Source organism: Lycorma delicatula, chromosome 3 (assembly GCF_047948215.1).
Source record: "Lycorma delicatula isolate Av1 chromosome 3, ASM4794821v1, whole genome shotgun sequence".
Lineage (NCBI taxonomy): Eukaryota > Metazoa > Arthropoda > Insecta > Hemiptera > Fulgoridae > Lycorma > Lycorma delicatula.
This window is the reverse complement of record NC_134457.1, coordinates 139,372,078-139,386,666: the sequence shown is the minus strand read 5'-3', so window position 1 is coordinate 139,386,666 and position 14,589 is coordinate 139,372,078. Positions and strand designations below refer to the sequence as shown.

General features: G+C 30.2%; 1 protein-coding gene across 2 annotated transcripts in view; it reads left to right on the top strand.

Annotated features, from left to right (window-relative positions):
- LOC142322045 (phospholipid-transporting ATPase ABCA3-like) overlaps positions 1-14,589 on the top strand; it is a 186,324-nt gene that overhangs the window by 120,126 nt on the left and 51,609 nt on the right. For both annotated transcript variants that reach the window (XM_075360660.1, XM_075360659.1), the window contains 3 exons: positions 1,573-1,795; positions 7,896-8,122; positions 10,562-10,856. In XM_075360660.1, the coding sequence (XP_075216775.1) occupies positions 1,573-1,795; positions 7,896-8,122; positions 10,562-10,856 (745 nt within the window). The remainder of the gene's footprint in view (positions 1-1,572; positions 1,796-7,895; positions 8,123-10,561; positions 10,857-14,589) is intronic.

Here is a 14,589-nt window from a genome sequence, read left to right as displayed (position 1 = left end):
TTATAACTGAGGATATGAGAAATTTGTGAAAATATTTTTGTATATATGATAAAGTAAGGTAAGTGTTACCTTACTTCATTTACTGTTGTATACTTAGGTTGATCAAGTTCTTTAAATTTATGTATATATATATATAATATATATATAAAATTACATGTAATATAAACCACCACAACGGAGTAGGTAAGTTAAACTTACTATATTAATTGCCAATAATCAATTTTCACAATATCCTCCTACATGTTTAGTTTGTTTTGAATTCTGTAACTTAGTTAAAATATATTCTTTTAATAATTTGTCATTTCATTCTAAGTTGTTATCTGTTTTGAAATTTTGAATTTTATTATGAAAATTTTTTTTTTTTTTTTTTTGTCTTCAGTCATTTGACTGGTTTGATGCAGCTCTCCAAGATTCCCTATCTAGTGCTAGTCGTTTCATTTCAGTATACCCTCTACATCCTACATCCCCAACAATTTGTTTTACATACTCCAAACGTGGCCTGCCTACACAATTTTTCCCTTCTACCTGTCCTTCCAATATTAAAGCGACCATTCCAGGATGCCTTAGTATGTGGCCTATAAGTCTGTCTCTTCTTCTAACTATATTCTTCCAAATGCTTCTTTCTTCATCTATTTGCCGCAATACCTCTTCATTTGTCACTTTATCCACCCATCTGATTTTTAACATTCTCCTATAGCACCACATTTCAAAAGCTTCTAATCTTTTCTTCTCAGATACTCCGATTGTCCAAGTTTCACTTCCATATAAAGCGACACTCCAAACATACACTTTCAAAAATCTTTTCCTGAGATTTAAATTAATTTTTGATGTAAACAAATTATATTTCTTACTGAAGGCTCGTTTAGCTTGTGCTATTCGGCATTTTATATCGCTCCTGCTTCGTCCATCTTTAGTAATTTTACTTCCCAAATAACAAAATTCTTCTACCTCCATAATCTTTTCTCCTCCTATTTTCACATTCAGTGGTCCATCTTTGTTATTTCTACTACATTTCATTACTTTTGTTTTGTTCTTGTTTATTTTCATGCGATAGTTCTTGCGTAGGACTTCATCTATGCCGTTCATTGTTTCTTCTAAATCCTTTTTACTCTCGGCTAGAATTATGAAAATATAAGTTCATAATAAAATTTCATATTTTCAAAGAGAAAACAGTTAGATAAATGACAGATTTTTAAAAGAATTTATTTTAATATTATAGAATTTAATACCAATTGAAGTTGTAGGATACTGCGAATTCAATTAATGGAAATTAATGAAGTTAAACTTATCTAATTACTGTGTTTTGGCGGTTTATATTTCATGGTGCTTTATAGTTATTTTATGTACATAAAATATTTTCTGATGTATGTTTAACAAGATAAGGTGCAATAAGAGTTGGCATTATTGGTCAAAAAAGTATTAATAAAAATTACACTTTAAACATTTTTATGTAGAAATATTAGAGCAGAAGAGTTGAGAGGGTTGAATCAAAACAGTGTATGAACCGATATCATCTAATTCTGGAAAAAAGTTGTGTCTAATTCTTTATTTAAAAAAATTTTATTGTTTCAGACATTTCTCTCAGTTGTAATGATTTCAGTAGCATTACGTTCATCATCTCCTGTATCAAATAGTCCTTTTCCACCTTTAAAAATCTCTTCAGCTACATATACAGGAACAGAGGTTTTAGTGACTTATGTGAATAAAACAGCTGTTGATAAATATGTTCAAATATATAAAAACTCAATAAAAGATAATATTGTAAAAGATATATCAGGTGGAAACATTATTGATGGTATGTAGTATTTTATAAAAGATATACTAGAATGTTTCATATTTTAATTATTATACCTTGTTTTGCTTCTTATTACCAAAATTGATTCTTAGTTTATTTTTGTGTGGTAGAGATTTTAAGATCTTATTTTCATAAGCGTTAATATTTATGCATTACCAGATTTTTTCTATTTTTTTTTTTTTGGTGCATCTTTTACAGTTGTGATATTTTAATTAATAACTTTGAAAAAATATAATTCTTTTGTGAAGTTTTGACAGGAAGTCTTGGCTGTAATAGAGAGTTCATATAAAAACAGCCCTTGTACATGTACAGAGTGTTTCTAAAATGATGGACTGACTATACTTTTTCAGATTCTACTTGTAAAATTTAACAAAAAGTATCCCTAGGAAAAATAGCAATTTCTTTTTCGTTCTCTTGCTGCCTGCCATTTTGTTATTTTATACAAAAATTATATCTCAAGTTTGGATAGAGGATCACATTAATATTTGGTAAGCGTCTTTATAATAAAGTTTTAAAATAGCAAAAAATCAGGACTTAAATACCTTTGCAAATTATAAAATGGTGGCCATGTTTACTTTTTCAATCCATTATGTCTCTAATTATTAAATTTTACAAAATTTTTTGTTATTTGCCAAAATATTAAGCATTTTATTTTGAACAAAATGACATTTTATTTTTTAATATCGGTTAACAAATTGAAGTTGTGGCAGAAATTGATGTAATTTTATGTCTGTTTTCATGTCCTCCACATTATGTTCAATTCTATTAAATATTAATAGTTTTTATTTCTTGTTAATTCTAGTATTTTAAATTAGTATCAAATTAACTAATAATTTTTTCACAGTAATAGACCTAATTATTAAAAAAATGTTTTATTTTTTTAATAATTAACTAATTAATTAATAAACTACCTGTGATAATCTTATGTTAATTTTTGTAGAACATTAGGTGTACTTAAACAGTTAACAATTGTTAAAAGTTATCAGAGATGTTCAAAGTGTTCATCATTAGAAATTATTAAGTCTCCAGTCTTTCTCTGAGAGATTGACTTAACCATTAAAAAATTCCGGGAGTATTCTTAATTTCTTGAAATTCATTTTTGATCCTTTGTTGAAGATCCTCAATGTTGAGTTGAGTAAACAATAATATGTTTAAAATGGCCCCACAGGTAGAAGTCAAGAGGGTTTAAGTTAGATGATTGGGCAGGCCAGGGTACTGGCCCTCTGCGGCCTATCCATTTTTAATGGAAAGTTTCATGCAGGAAATCTGATGCAAACTGACTGAAATGTGCTGGAGCTCAGTCGTGGTGAATCACATATTTCCTCTTAATTGTAGAGGTATGTCTTCCAAAAAATGTAGAAGATTTTCAGTTAAATGAGCAAGATAATTTTTTTCATTTAAACAGTTTGGGAGAATGACAGGATCCGAAAGATAGTTATTAAAAATACTTGAGGAAAATTTTTGTTGATGGCTACTTTGGAAGGTACCATCAGGATTCTTGTCACTCCAGATATGCTGGTTTGGATAGTTTCAAATGCCATTCCTGTTGAAAGAAACTTCATTTTTACATTGTTAACATGATCAACAGTAATAGTAAATAGTAACAGTAATAGCTGAGTAAAATGATTCAAAAGTGAAAAATTAATATTAAATGTTATATTATTATTTTATATCTTATTGTGAGAAAATTATTACTTAATTTGATACTAATTTACAATGCTAGAATTAACAAGAAATAAAAACAATTAATATTTAATCAAAATGAACATAAAGTGCAGGACATGAAAATTACATCATATGGCACAATCATATTTTGTGCCATATTACATATGGCACAAAATTACATCAATTTTCTGCCATAATTCAGCTCTTTGTTAACCAATTTAAAAAAATAAAATGTCATTTTGTTCAAATAAAAGGTTTAATATTTTAGAAAACATCATAAATTTTGATAAAACTAACATTTATGGTGATAAAAGGGATTGAAAAATAAACATGGCCGCCATTTTGTAATTTGCGAAGGTATATTTAAGTCCTGATTTTTTCTAATTTTTAAACTTCAAGACGCTTACCAAATATTAATTTAACTCCTCTTTCCGAACTTGAGATAAATTTTTATATAAAAATAACAAAATGGCAGATAACCAAGGAAAAATTGCCATTTTTCCTAAGGATGGTTTGTTTAGTTTTACAAGTAGAATCTGAAAGAGTATAGCCAGCCCACCATTTAGAAACACGCGCGCGCGCGCATTTGTCATATCGTGATACAAGCTTTCTGATGCCCTCTTCAAAGAAGTTTGCTGCCAGTGAAGTAAGGTATGTCTTGACAAACTCCTGAAATTCTTTGTTGGTGGTGAAGTGTTGTCCACCCAACCATGCCTTCAGTTCTTGAAAGTGGTGAAAATGGCTAGGTGCTAGGTCTGGACTATATGTTGGATGGTTGGAAACTTAACACTTGAATTCTTTGAGAAGCTCTTATGTCACATTGGCACAGTGCGGTTGTGGATCAAAACTGTGCTGGCAAGAGCATGCCTCTGTTTGTTCTGGATTGCTCTGCGGAAACAACATGAAGATTCACAATAAACTTCCTTTATTATTGTTGCCCTCTGCTCCATAAAGTCCATCAACAAGACACTTTTATGGTCCCAAAAAAATGTAGCCATTGGTTTCCTGTTGCTCAGTGTCTGTTTGAACTTTTTTGGCTTGTTTGGAGAAGAAGTCTGCATCCACTGTTTAGTAGACTGTTCTTTGGATTCTGGATTATCATACTGGATGCAAGTCTCATTGCCAGTAACGATAGACTTTAAAAACTCTTCCCTCTCATTATTTTAATGTGTGAGAAACATTAAGGCTGATGCTATTTGCTGTGTTTTGTGATTGTCACTTAACATTTTTGGGGCCCAATGTGCATACAGTTTTCGGTATCTAGGTCTTTAGTTACAATTTTCTACAGAGAAGACATAGAAATTTCTGGGACTTCTGCAGAAAGTTCACTTATTGTAAACCTCCATTTGTCACGGACAAAATCATAACATGCTCAGCCAGATATACAGTTGCAACAGACTTGCGTCCTTGCCCACCTTCATCATGGATGTTCCTTCACTCTTCTTTAAATCTCTTACACCATTCCTTTACACTAGTATCACTCATAAAGTTTTCACCATACACTAGGCTCATTTTGTAATGGATTTCAGCAGCACTACATCCTTCTGCTTGCAGAAAACTTATCATACTTTGCAGCTCACACTTGGTGGGATCATTGATCATAAAGGCCATGTTCAATTGCTCGTAGGCTCTGACTGATGCAATGGAGTCAGCAATGGCAGAGGTTTTGGTTGGTGGGGGTGAGGCACAATCGCACGACACGCAGACCTGGCTCTTGCCTACCTCTTGTTTACTTCTATTATCAGCAATTGTCAGAAATATATTTAAAGGATTTTGAGAGTAAATTAGTACATTGCCACACCCATACACATAAGGTTTTAATAAGGACTCAATATGGTGATGATATTCTCATTAGATATAACGCAGTAATAATCTAATAATATTAAACAAATTAAATTCTTATTATGAAAATTTAAATTTAACATTTGAGATTAAAAATAATAGAATATTAAATTATTTAAATGTCAATATTAAAATAAACAAGGACAACCAAATTGAAACATCTGTATATAGAACACCTATATCCAATAATATAAATAATACATGGTGTGCCATATAAAATGCAACCCATCAGTCACTCATCCATGAAATTTCAAAAGTCAAGCTTACTCCCCTACTCGTTACTGAAATGGACTCGTCCAACATCTGAACATCGCTGCGACGCAGTAGAACACTACCGATAGTAACAACAATGCAATCATAACGTACAGTGTATTGCTAGAGACAAGATGGTGTTTTCGCTAGATGAACGTGTTTTCATTGTTGAGTCGTACTTCAGTACGAAATCAGTGGTTGCAGTGCAAGATTTGTTTCACCATAAGTACCCAGATAAACCAGCTCCTAACAAAACAACAGTATTAAGGTTAGTTGCAAAATTTAGAGAGACCAGTTCTGTTAATAACAAGGAACACAAAAGATCTGCGTCAGTGTTGAATACAAATACAGTCACTGAAATCAAAGACCGATTACTCGCCTCGCCAAATAAATCGATCAGACGTTTGTCTGCTGAAATTAATTTATCTAAATCAACTGTTCATCGGGCGACCAAACAATTAAAATTACAACCTTATCTCATTCAAACGGTTCATCGACTTCTTGAGCCCGACAAAGAAAAATGGCTACAATATTGTCAATGGTTCCGTCGATTTCTGCGCGAGGGAATTAATGTTATGGATTCGTTATTTTTCACAGATGAAGCACGGTTTCATTTGGATGGCTACGTAAATGGCCAAAACGTAGAATTTGGAGTGCTGAAAATCCCCACGTTTTATCACGAAAAACAATTAAACCTGCAGAAGTTGGGGCGTGTGGTGCGCGATATCGCGGAAGAAAATAATGGTCCTGTCTTTTTCGAGTACACCATTAATGCAGAACGATATCAGGATATTTTATTTCAGTTCATTGCACTCTTGGAAGAGGAAGACAGACACTGCTGGCTACAACATGATGGTGCGACATCGCACTATGCAGGTTAAAATTCTGATTTCGTTGAGGAATTCTTTGATAATCGTGTTATCGGTCGAGGCTTGTGGCCACCAAGATCTCCAGATTTGACTGCGGCAGATTTTTTTTCTATGGGATTTCTCAAAGAAAAAGCCTACAGCAACAAACCACGAATACTTGAACAATTGAAAGTCAATATTGAACAAGCCGTATTAAACATCCAGCCACAAACTTTGAAAAAATTTGCAAGAAACACTGTAAAAAGAATTGAAGCTTGTATTCAAGAAGATGGCGGCCACTTCCAACATTTACTCTAAATGTAAGGTAATGGATGGTAATAATAAAGATTACATTTACATTTATTTACACTTGCCTTTTTATTATTTCAATACCTACCAATATAAGGTTGGGTTGCGCTTTATATAGGACACCCTGTATAATAATTCATAAAAAATCACATCACCCTCGGTCTCATAAAATTTACACTTATACAAATTGATTACAGCAATCAAATACACACATAATAACAAAGAAAGATTATTTAATAAACGAACAATAAGCATTCTGTATTTGATATTAACATAAACTTAGAAATTAATAAGGTGACATAAAATTAAATATACTAGAAAAAAAAAATTAAATTAATAAAATATTACGCATATAAGTACAAACAAAATTTCAATTTGATCAACCATCAGACAATATTTGAGGAAAATTGTGTTATAGTTTAATAGATAACAGCACTTGTGCAAATTAATATGAAATTTTCATTATGTTATATATTTATTTTTTAATGTTTATTATGGAATAATAGAATTTTTTCAATCATGACTGATGATGCAGTATCCTGTTGAAGTACTTTCATGAAAAATTAAGGTAAGATATGTCTTATCTCAAAATTCTGTACTAGGAGGTGGTTTGTTTAATAGAATTTAAATATAATTTAACAGTACAAAGGAATAATATGTACCTTAAAAAGATTAATTTTAGTATAATAATAAATTTATATAATCAAAGACAAGCTAGTTTTTACTAGCAAAACAATTATTAAGGTAAATTGTAAGCTTTAATTATCAAACTTACTGGACTCGTGTGCCTTTAGCTACCAGATGGTATCAAACTAATATTTAATAATTGATAATATACTTTTTTTTGATTTGAGAACTTGAAGTAATAGATAGTTAATTTGTTTGATTTTATATTTTGTTTGGCATAAAAAAAAATTGTTAATTATTTTATCTCTGCAGTCAAGTAATAGCATCCCTGCCTTTCATCCGGAGGTCCCAGATTTGAATCCTAGTTAGGCATAGCAGTTTTCATTTGCTACGAAATCATTTATCATTCATCTGGCAACTGTAAGAGGGTGTAAGCCTTTTGTTACTATTAAATAAATAAAAATAAATAATCATGAAACACTTTTCTATAATGATTGCTTTGTAAATAAATAGGAGTCACTTTTTAAGTATTGTAATGAACATTTTTTTTTTTACAGAATTAATGAGTCAAGCAAAGAAAAATATTGAAAGATATAGAATTAAAATGGTTTTTGCTTCTGATTGGACTGGAGCTAACAGTACAGTTGGTTTCTATTCATCTCTTGCAACCCATTCATCAGCTGTGTCTTTAAATGCCATTACGAATACTATATTAAAAGCTTTATCAGTTGATAAAACTTCTTCAATTGTTGTAACTAACCATCCACTTACAAAATTTTCTACGGTAATAATATTATCAACCTGTGCTTGGATATATATATATATCCTAGTCATATACATATGATATATATATATACATATGATATATATATACATATGATATATATATATATATAAGTTAATTTAATGATATTTCTTTTTTGAAAAACAAACTTTTATTTTATTATTTTAAAAACTAATTTTACATATACATTTTGTTTTTAATAACATAAATACAAGACTTGTGTCAGATGTATATTCTAACAAAACAAGTGCAGGACTGTTACATATAATGTGCATTCTATCAAAGTGAGTTCAAGACTAAAGAAAATTACATACGTAAAGATACTGCTTTAAAACATTTCTAGATTCTTTTTCGCAGTTATAAATAAAATTTACAACTATAATAAACAATTCATAGAATGACTACTATTCCAGGAATACATACTAGTAATATAATGCTTACTTATACTAAATACTATACTCTAACTTATATATGTATATTTTTTTTAAGTGTACTGTTTAGTTTTAGATTTTTTAGGAGAATGGATCATGGTTTTATCTAATTGTTATCTCCATCACTATGTTAATTTTTTGTGGAATCCGTGGTTAGGAAACAAGTCCTTCAGACATTGTCATTGATCCCACTTAACCATGGTAAAGCTGCTATCCTGCTGCTAGAAGATGCTAACTTGTTATTACAGATAGAGCCAAATCAGGGTGATAGGTAACACAACTTTTATTATTTCAGCCCAGGAAAAATGAAAAAAGAAGGTTAGAGGAATGGGAGAGTCAATCTGCAGAAGTACTACTCTTATTGGAATAGATCAGGATAGCTTAGTATTTGCCCTAGAGAATACATATATTATAGAGTCACTCTTGTACTTATTATGATAAAAATAAAATGTCTTTATTAACAATATTTTAACAAAATACCTTATAGTACATTAAATAAAATAAAAACTATGAGATTAAAAAGAAAAATAAACAGTAGAGTAGTTAAAAGAAAAATCTTTTACTTTTAAATAACATTCCATTTTTGGCAAAATTGTCTGCGGGAAAGAATCTAGAAATTCTTTGAAGGAGTATCTTAAGAAACTCTTTGCTAAACTTAGAAACGTATTCAATTATGTTCTTCATTTGGACATTATTAACAGTCTCTTGAATGATAATACATTGGATATGCATTTAAAATATATCACAACTGTGTTGAGTTACCTGAAAACAGACTTCCTAGACAACTGGTAGAGGAGACTATAGGAAAAGGATGGTATGTGTAGAACTGTCTGGCAAATATGACATCAGGTTAGGGTTTGGTGAGTAATGCAGAGATCAATGGAAGGTTCAGTTTGCACAATTTTTCCATGGTAAAGTGTAACTGTGCTAAGTAATTATTTTCTTTGTATATTATATCATTTTTCTAAGGGATTATTATTTGTAAAAATTAGTTTTTGTTGAAACTGTTGCAGGAATTGCTGCTTATGTATAGTGGGATTAAAATTTGTAAATCTATTTGTAATTTCTCATAATCCTTTTTAATTGTTATAAGTTATGCGTTAGAATTATAATTATTAGAAAAAAGATGTGTATATCTTGTCAACCTGATGGAAGACTTATTTATTAGTCATACCTAAGTGTGGTAGAACAAGTGATTTGAATAGAGATACGTTTTATAATTTTTCTAAGTTATGCATTAGGAAATAGACTCACAATTATTATTATTGTTTTAATCTGAGATGAATTATGAATCACTCCTAAAAATGAACTGGCCTTTCTTGAGAATAACAAACATCCCACACTAAGATTATTAAGAAAAGAAGGGAGAATTGATTTCCCATTACTTTCATCTTTAAGAAAAGATATAGTTGCATATCAGCCTTGTAAGTGATTCGACCCTTATAGTAATATGCAGCCCTACAAGTAACATCTTGTAGGGCTTTCTGCAAGGACTAGCAACTGTATAATGAAAATTATAATTCTACTCTTAATAAAAGTAATGTTGGCGTGTTATATCTTTGTCAGTTGATCTGAAATGTATTTTAATGCCAACAAAAATTTAAGAAGGTGTTACTTTATTTATTACTGTGGACAGAATTTGACAGAATTTTTTTGGTGCGAAAAAATTTATTTCATTATGGATCTTGTGATCCAAAGAATTACAAATATGATAGTAGCACTGAAAAGATTGTGTGAAAAATGATGCAACCAATCTTCATTCCATAAAGATTTTGTGGCAGAAACGCTATATCAATCATGTTCTGCGCTAGATTTTTGTATGATCAATTATTTTATATTTTGTTTATTTTGATAATTATGTGCTGAAATTGTAAAAAGGTTTAGTAAACATTAAGATTTAGTTAATGTATTTTGTTGTAGTTTTGTAATTAAAAAAATTAAAATATATATATAAAAACATCATTTAGTATTTTGTTCAGTTAATAACTGCTTTGTTGTGTGTTTTTAGGATCCTTGTTCAGCTGCTTTCAATGAATTTAATACGTATTTGTTTGGACTCACATGGGCAGTTACAGTTCCTTTTGGAATGTTATTTGTGCTGGCCAATTTTATAGCATTTCCTCTCTTTGAACGAATTAGTGTTACGAAACATTTGCAGTTGATGACGGGACTTTCACCTTTAACATATTGGGTTGCTGCGTATATTTGGGATTATTTACTCTTTTTGTTGACATCATTTTTATTTCTCATACCCATTCATTTTTTTGATTACATGAATATATTCCATGGTGCAAGAGAAATAGGTAAGATTTTTAAGCTATAGAATTTAATTGATGTCATGAAAATATAAGTTTAATACCAAACTCCTTTCAGGTACATGTAATGCATAGAATTAGATATTTGACAGAAATGGGTGTTAATAAATATAAGGGAAAAAAAGAAAAAAGTAAAATCATATATAGTTACTAATTAGAATGAAATAGGTTTTAAACCTATTACAATCAAAATGTTAGTTGGGTGCAGTTTGGTGCATCACTGACAGAGAGAAATAATGATATGAAGTACTGAAAGCTATCACATTGATATTGCGGACTGCCCCAGTCTAGTGATTGCACAATGTATATATATATATATATATATATATATATATATATATATATATATATATATATATATATATATTGTACAATCACAGTATATATATATATATATATATATATATATATATATATACACATATACACACACACGCACACACACACACACACACACACACACACACACACACACACACACACACACACACACACACACACACACACATATATATATATATATATATATATATATATATATATATATATATATATATATATATATACATACACACACTCACACACATACACACGTACACATACACATACACACACACATACACATTTGTACTTTATTTGCCTAATTTGGATCACCATTTTAGGTAGATTTCATAAGAAAGCTACCAATTGTAATGTGTACTATGATTCAACTTCCGGAAAATTTCAACATGTCTTTACGTTTCACATCCCCCAGACCCCAAAACCACCATCAGACCAAAAGTTTGTGTATGTGTGTATATATATATATATATATAATTTCACTTTCTTGTGGACACGATAACTGCTGTTATTTTGTGCCAATCATTTTCAAATTGATTCATAAAATATAACGACCAAAAATCTCAGTCGAGTTCATTAACAGGCAAAATCGGACTATGGGGGTGGAAATGGGGGGAGGCTTTTAAAAAAAAATATCACTATAACTTTCTTGTTAACTAAAATATCATATTTGTTTAAAGTTCCTACTATTCTTTGGATGAGGGCCTAAAACTTATCTAAGTAAAGTTTTGGATATCATCAACCTTTGGTTCATGGGGTGGAAAAAATTGGATTCGAAGACAAAATATCATACCTCCCTTAATAGACACAGGATCGAATCCATTTAAAATTTTGTTTGAAACGATTTTTGATATGACCAACCCTTACAGCAAGAGATGACCAAAATACTGTTGGAATTGTAAGAAGAAGAGGCTTTCCGTATGCTAAACATGTGAAACGTGTTTACATATGAAACCATTGTTGTATGAGTGAATTTGAAGTGAATGCATTTAAACTCCCTTGACTTAGTACTGTGTATAATCTAATTTTTGCAAGTGACAATATTTTATTGACAAGAAGTATGATTTTTCTGTGTCTTATCCTTGTTAAGTGAAAGTGTGAAAATATGTCTAGATTTAAGAAGAAAAGTTACCAACAGCAGAAAAAAAATGAGTGAGTCAATATTTGACGAAGGAACGTGAAGACATAGATAAAGACAATTCCAGCCCCAATTGTCAGAGGGAGGCTCGTCTTCAGCAGGTCAAGGAAAACCAGTAGAAATACCTTAGTACATGGGCAGAGTGCGCTATTCAGCGTGAAAAGTCATCGCAACAGAATCGTCTTTTTTCTCCTATGAAACGTGTAATTCAATGTGAGTGTGAAAAGTCATCCCAGCAGAAGTGTCTTCTTTCTCTTACAAAATGCGCTCTTCGACATGAGTGGGGACAGTCTTCCTAACAGAAACACCTTGCAAATGTGCTCATCACATTCACAAAGTTAAAAGAAATCAGCAGGAGTGTCTTTGTGTTGTGGGGAAACGTTCTTAAGTTCGCGTATCCCTATTTTGTCCCAGTGAAATCTGCCCTCCGTCTTCTGACGTGCTGAAAGGAATTTTTTTTTTTATTATGAAACAAGGGCTTTTATTACGAATAATGAGTATGATTTTTGTGAATTAGGTATGAATTATAAAGCTGAATTATGAGCAGTGAAAAATGTTGGTGATATTGAATTTATGAAGTACTTGCTGTAACGATAAATTGGTGTAAAAAATAGATTAATTTTTTCTGCAGTACTGGTATTGATAATTAAATTTTAAAACTATAATAATACGTTTATCAGATTTTTCTATTTAAAAAATATTTCTACACCATGTGCAGTTAATAATGTAAAACTCATTGGTCAAGAGGCAAAATCTATACTAGTTGTATATTAGTTTTGAGTTCCAATAAATTGTACTGAGAATTTGACATATACTGCACAAAACTGCTTAAATTGATTTAAAATAGAATAAAAATGTATTTTGTCTGAAAAATAGAATGAAAGAAGGGTTTTTGTTTTTAGTCACTGTCTTAAAGAAACTAGTTATTTTATATTAGCGATTGTCTATCCACTTGTGATCTCCCGTAATAGTCAGTTTATTTTTTCACATTTTTTGAATAAGAGATGAGTTAAATATTATGAGTTAAGTAATAGCAGTGGATGATTTGTAAAAAGTAACCCACAGTTCTTCTCACTATGGGCGAGGAGCAACGTATGGAGAATAAATGTTGTAATACAAGACAGACCACGAGTGATTAGAAAATCTCTACCTGAAAGTGTTCTATACGCTTCTTTTATATGTTGTTGTGGTTCGTATAACCTTAAATTAAAATTAAAATCTTATTTTTGGTTTGGGTAAATTTCAGTAAAATAATAGTACATTACCATTCTTTATTGATATTTGATAATGTCAAATTTGATTGATATATTTTGACATTAGTTTCTTCTCGTCATTATTAAGTCTTTTAATGTAATAAATTGGGTAATGTTGAAATTTTTCCTGCATTTAGTCTATTAATTTTCTGTTGCAATTGTTGTCCAGGATACTACAGAAAGGACAAAGAAAGTAATTTTTCTTGAAGGTTTCTGTTAACTTTTAGTGTAGATGTTGAGTGGGAATTGGATTATTAAGTGGTAAAAAAAATAACCTCAATAAGAGGTTGCAAAAAACTAGTTCTTCTGCATGCATTATTGATTGAAGAGAAGAACAATGGCAACGTTTTTAAAATAATTTTAAATCTGAGGCAACAGTTAATTGCTTTGTAAACAAAGCTATACTAAACTGTTCTGTACTGTTATTTCTCAAAAATACTGGTCATACATAAATACATTATCATTATTGTTAAGTGCCCATGGAGTTCATAATGTATGAACTATCATTGATTTCATAAAACAATCTTCATTAACATTAGAATAGAAAATTTAATCTGTCTTTTGAGGGTTTAATCTGTACTAAGTTGTTTCCTTTGTTGTAATTACATTGTACAACATAGCTTATTCAGGGTTTCACTTATACTCTGCACACTTATTTTCTTAATATTATTCACATGTTTTTAAAAACTGGAAATTATGGTAATGTGAACTGCATTTATAATGTATTATAGTTCTTCATTGTTATTATGTATAAAAGGAAACTATTTTCCTGTTATTTCCTTGTAAATTAAAAAAAAAAAATACATATATTCAAAAATTGATAATCCTATTTATTTTATGTATGAGTATATTTTAGCTTTATTCATGTAGATAAAGAAATATATAGATAATGGAGAATCACTGTATGTTAAATGGTGCAATAGAAAATGTTAGACCATATTTTGTCTTTCGAGTTTTGAATTGAGACCATTATGAAGTTAGATTTGTAGCA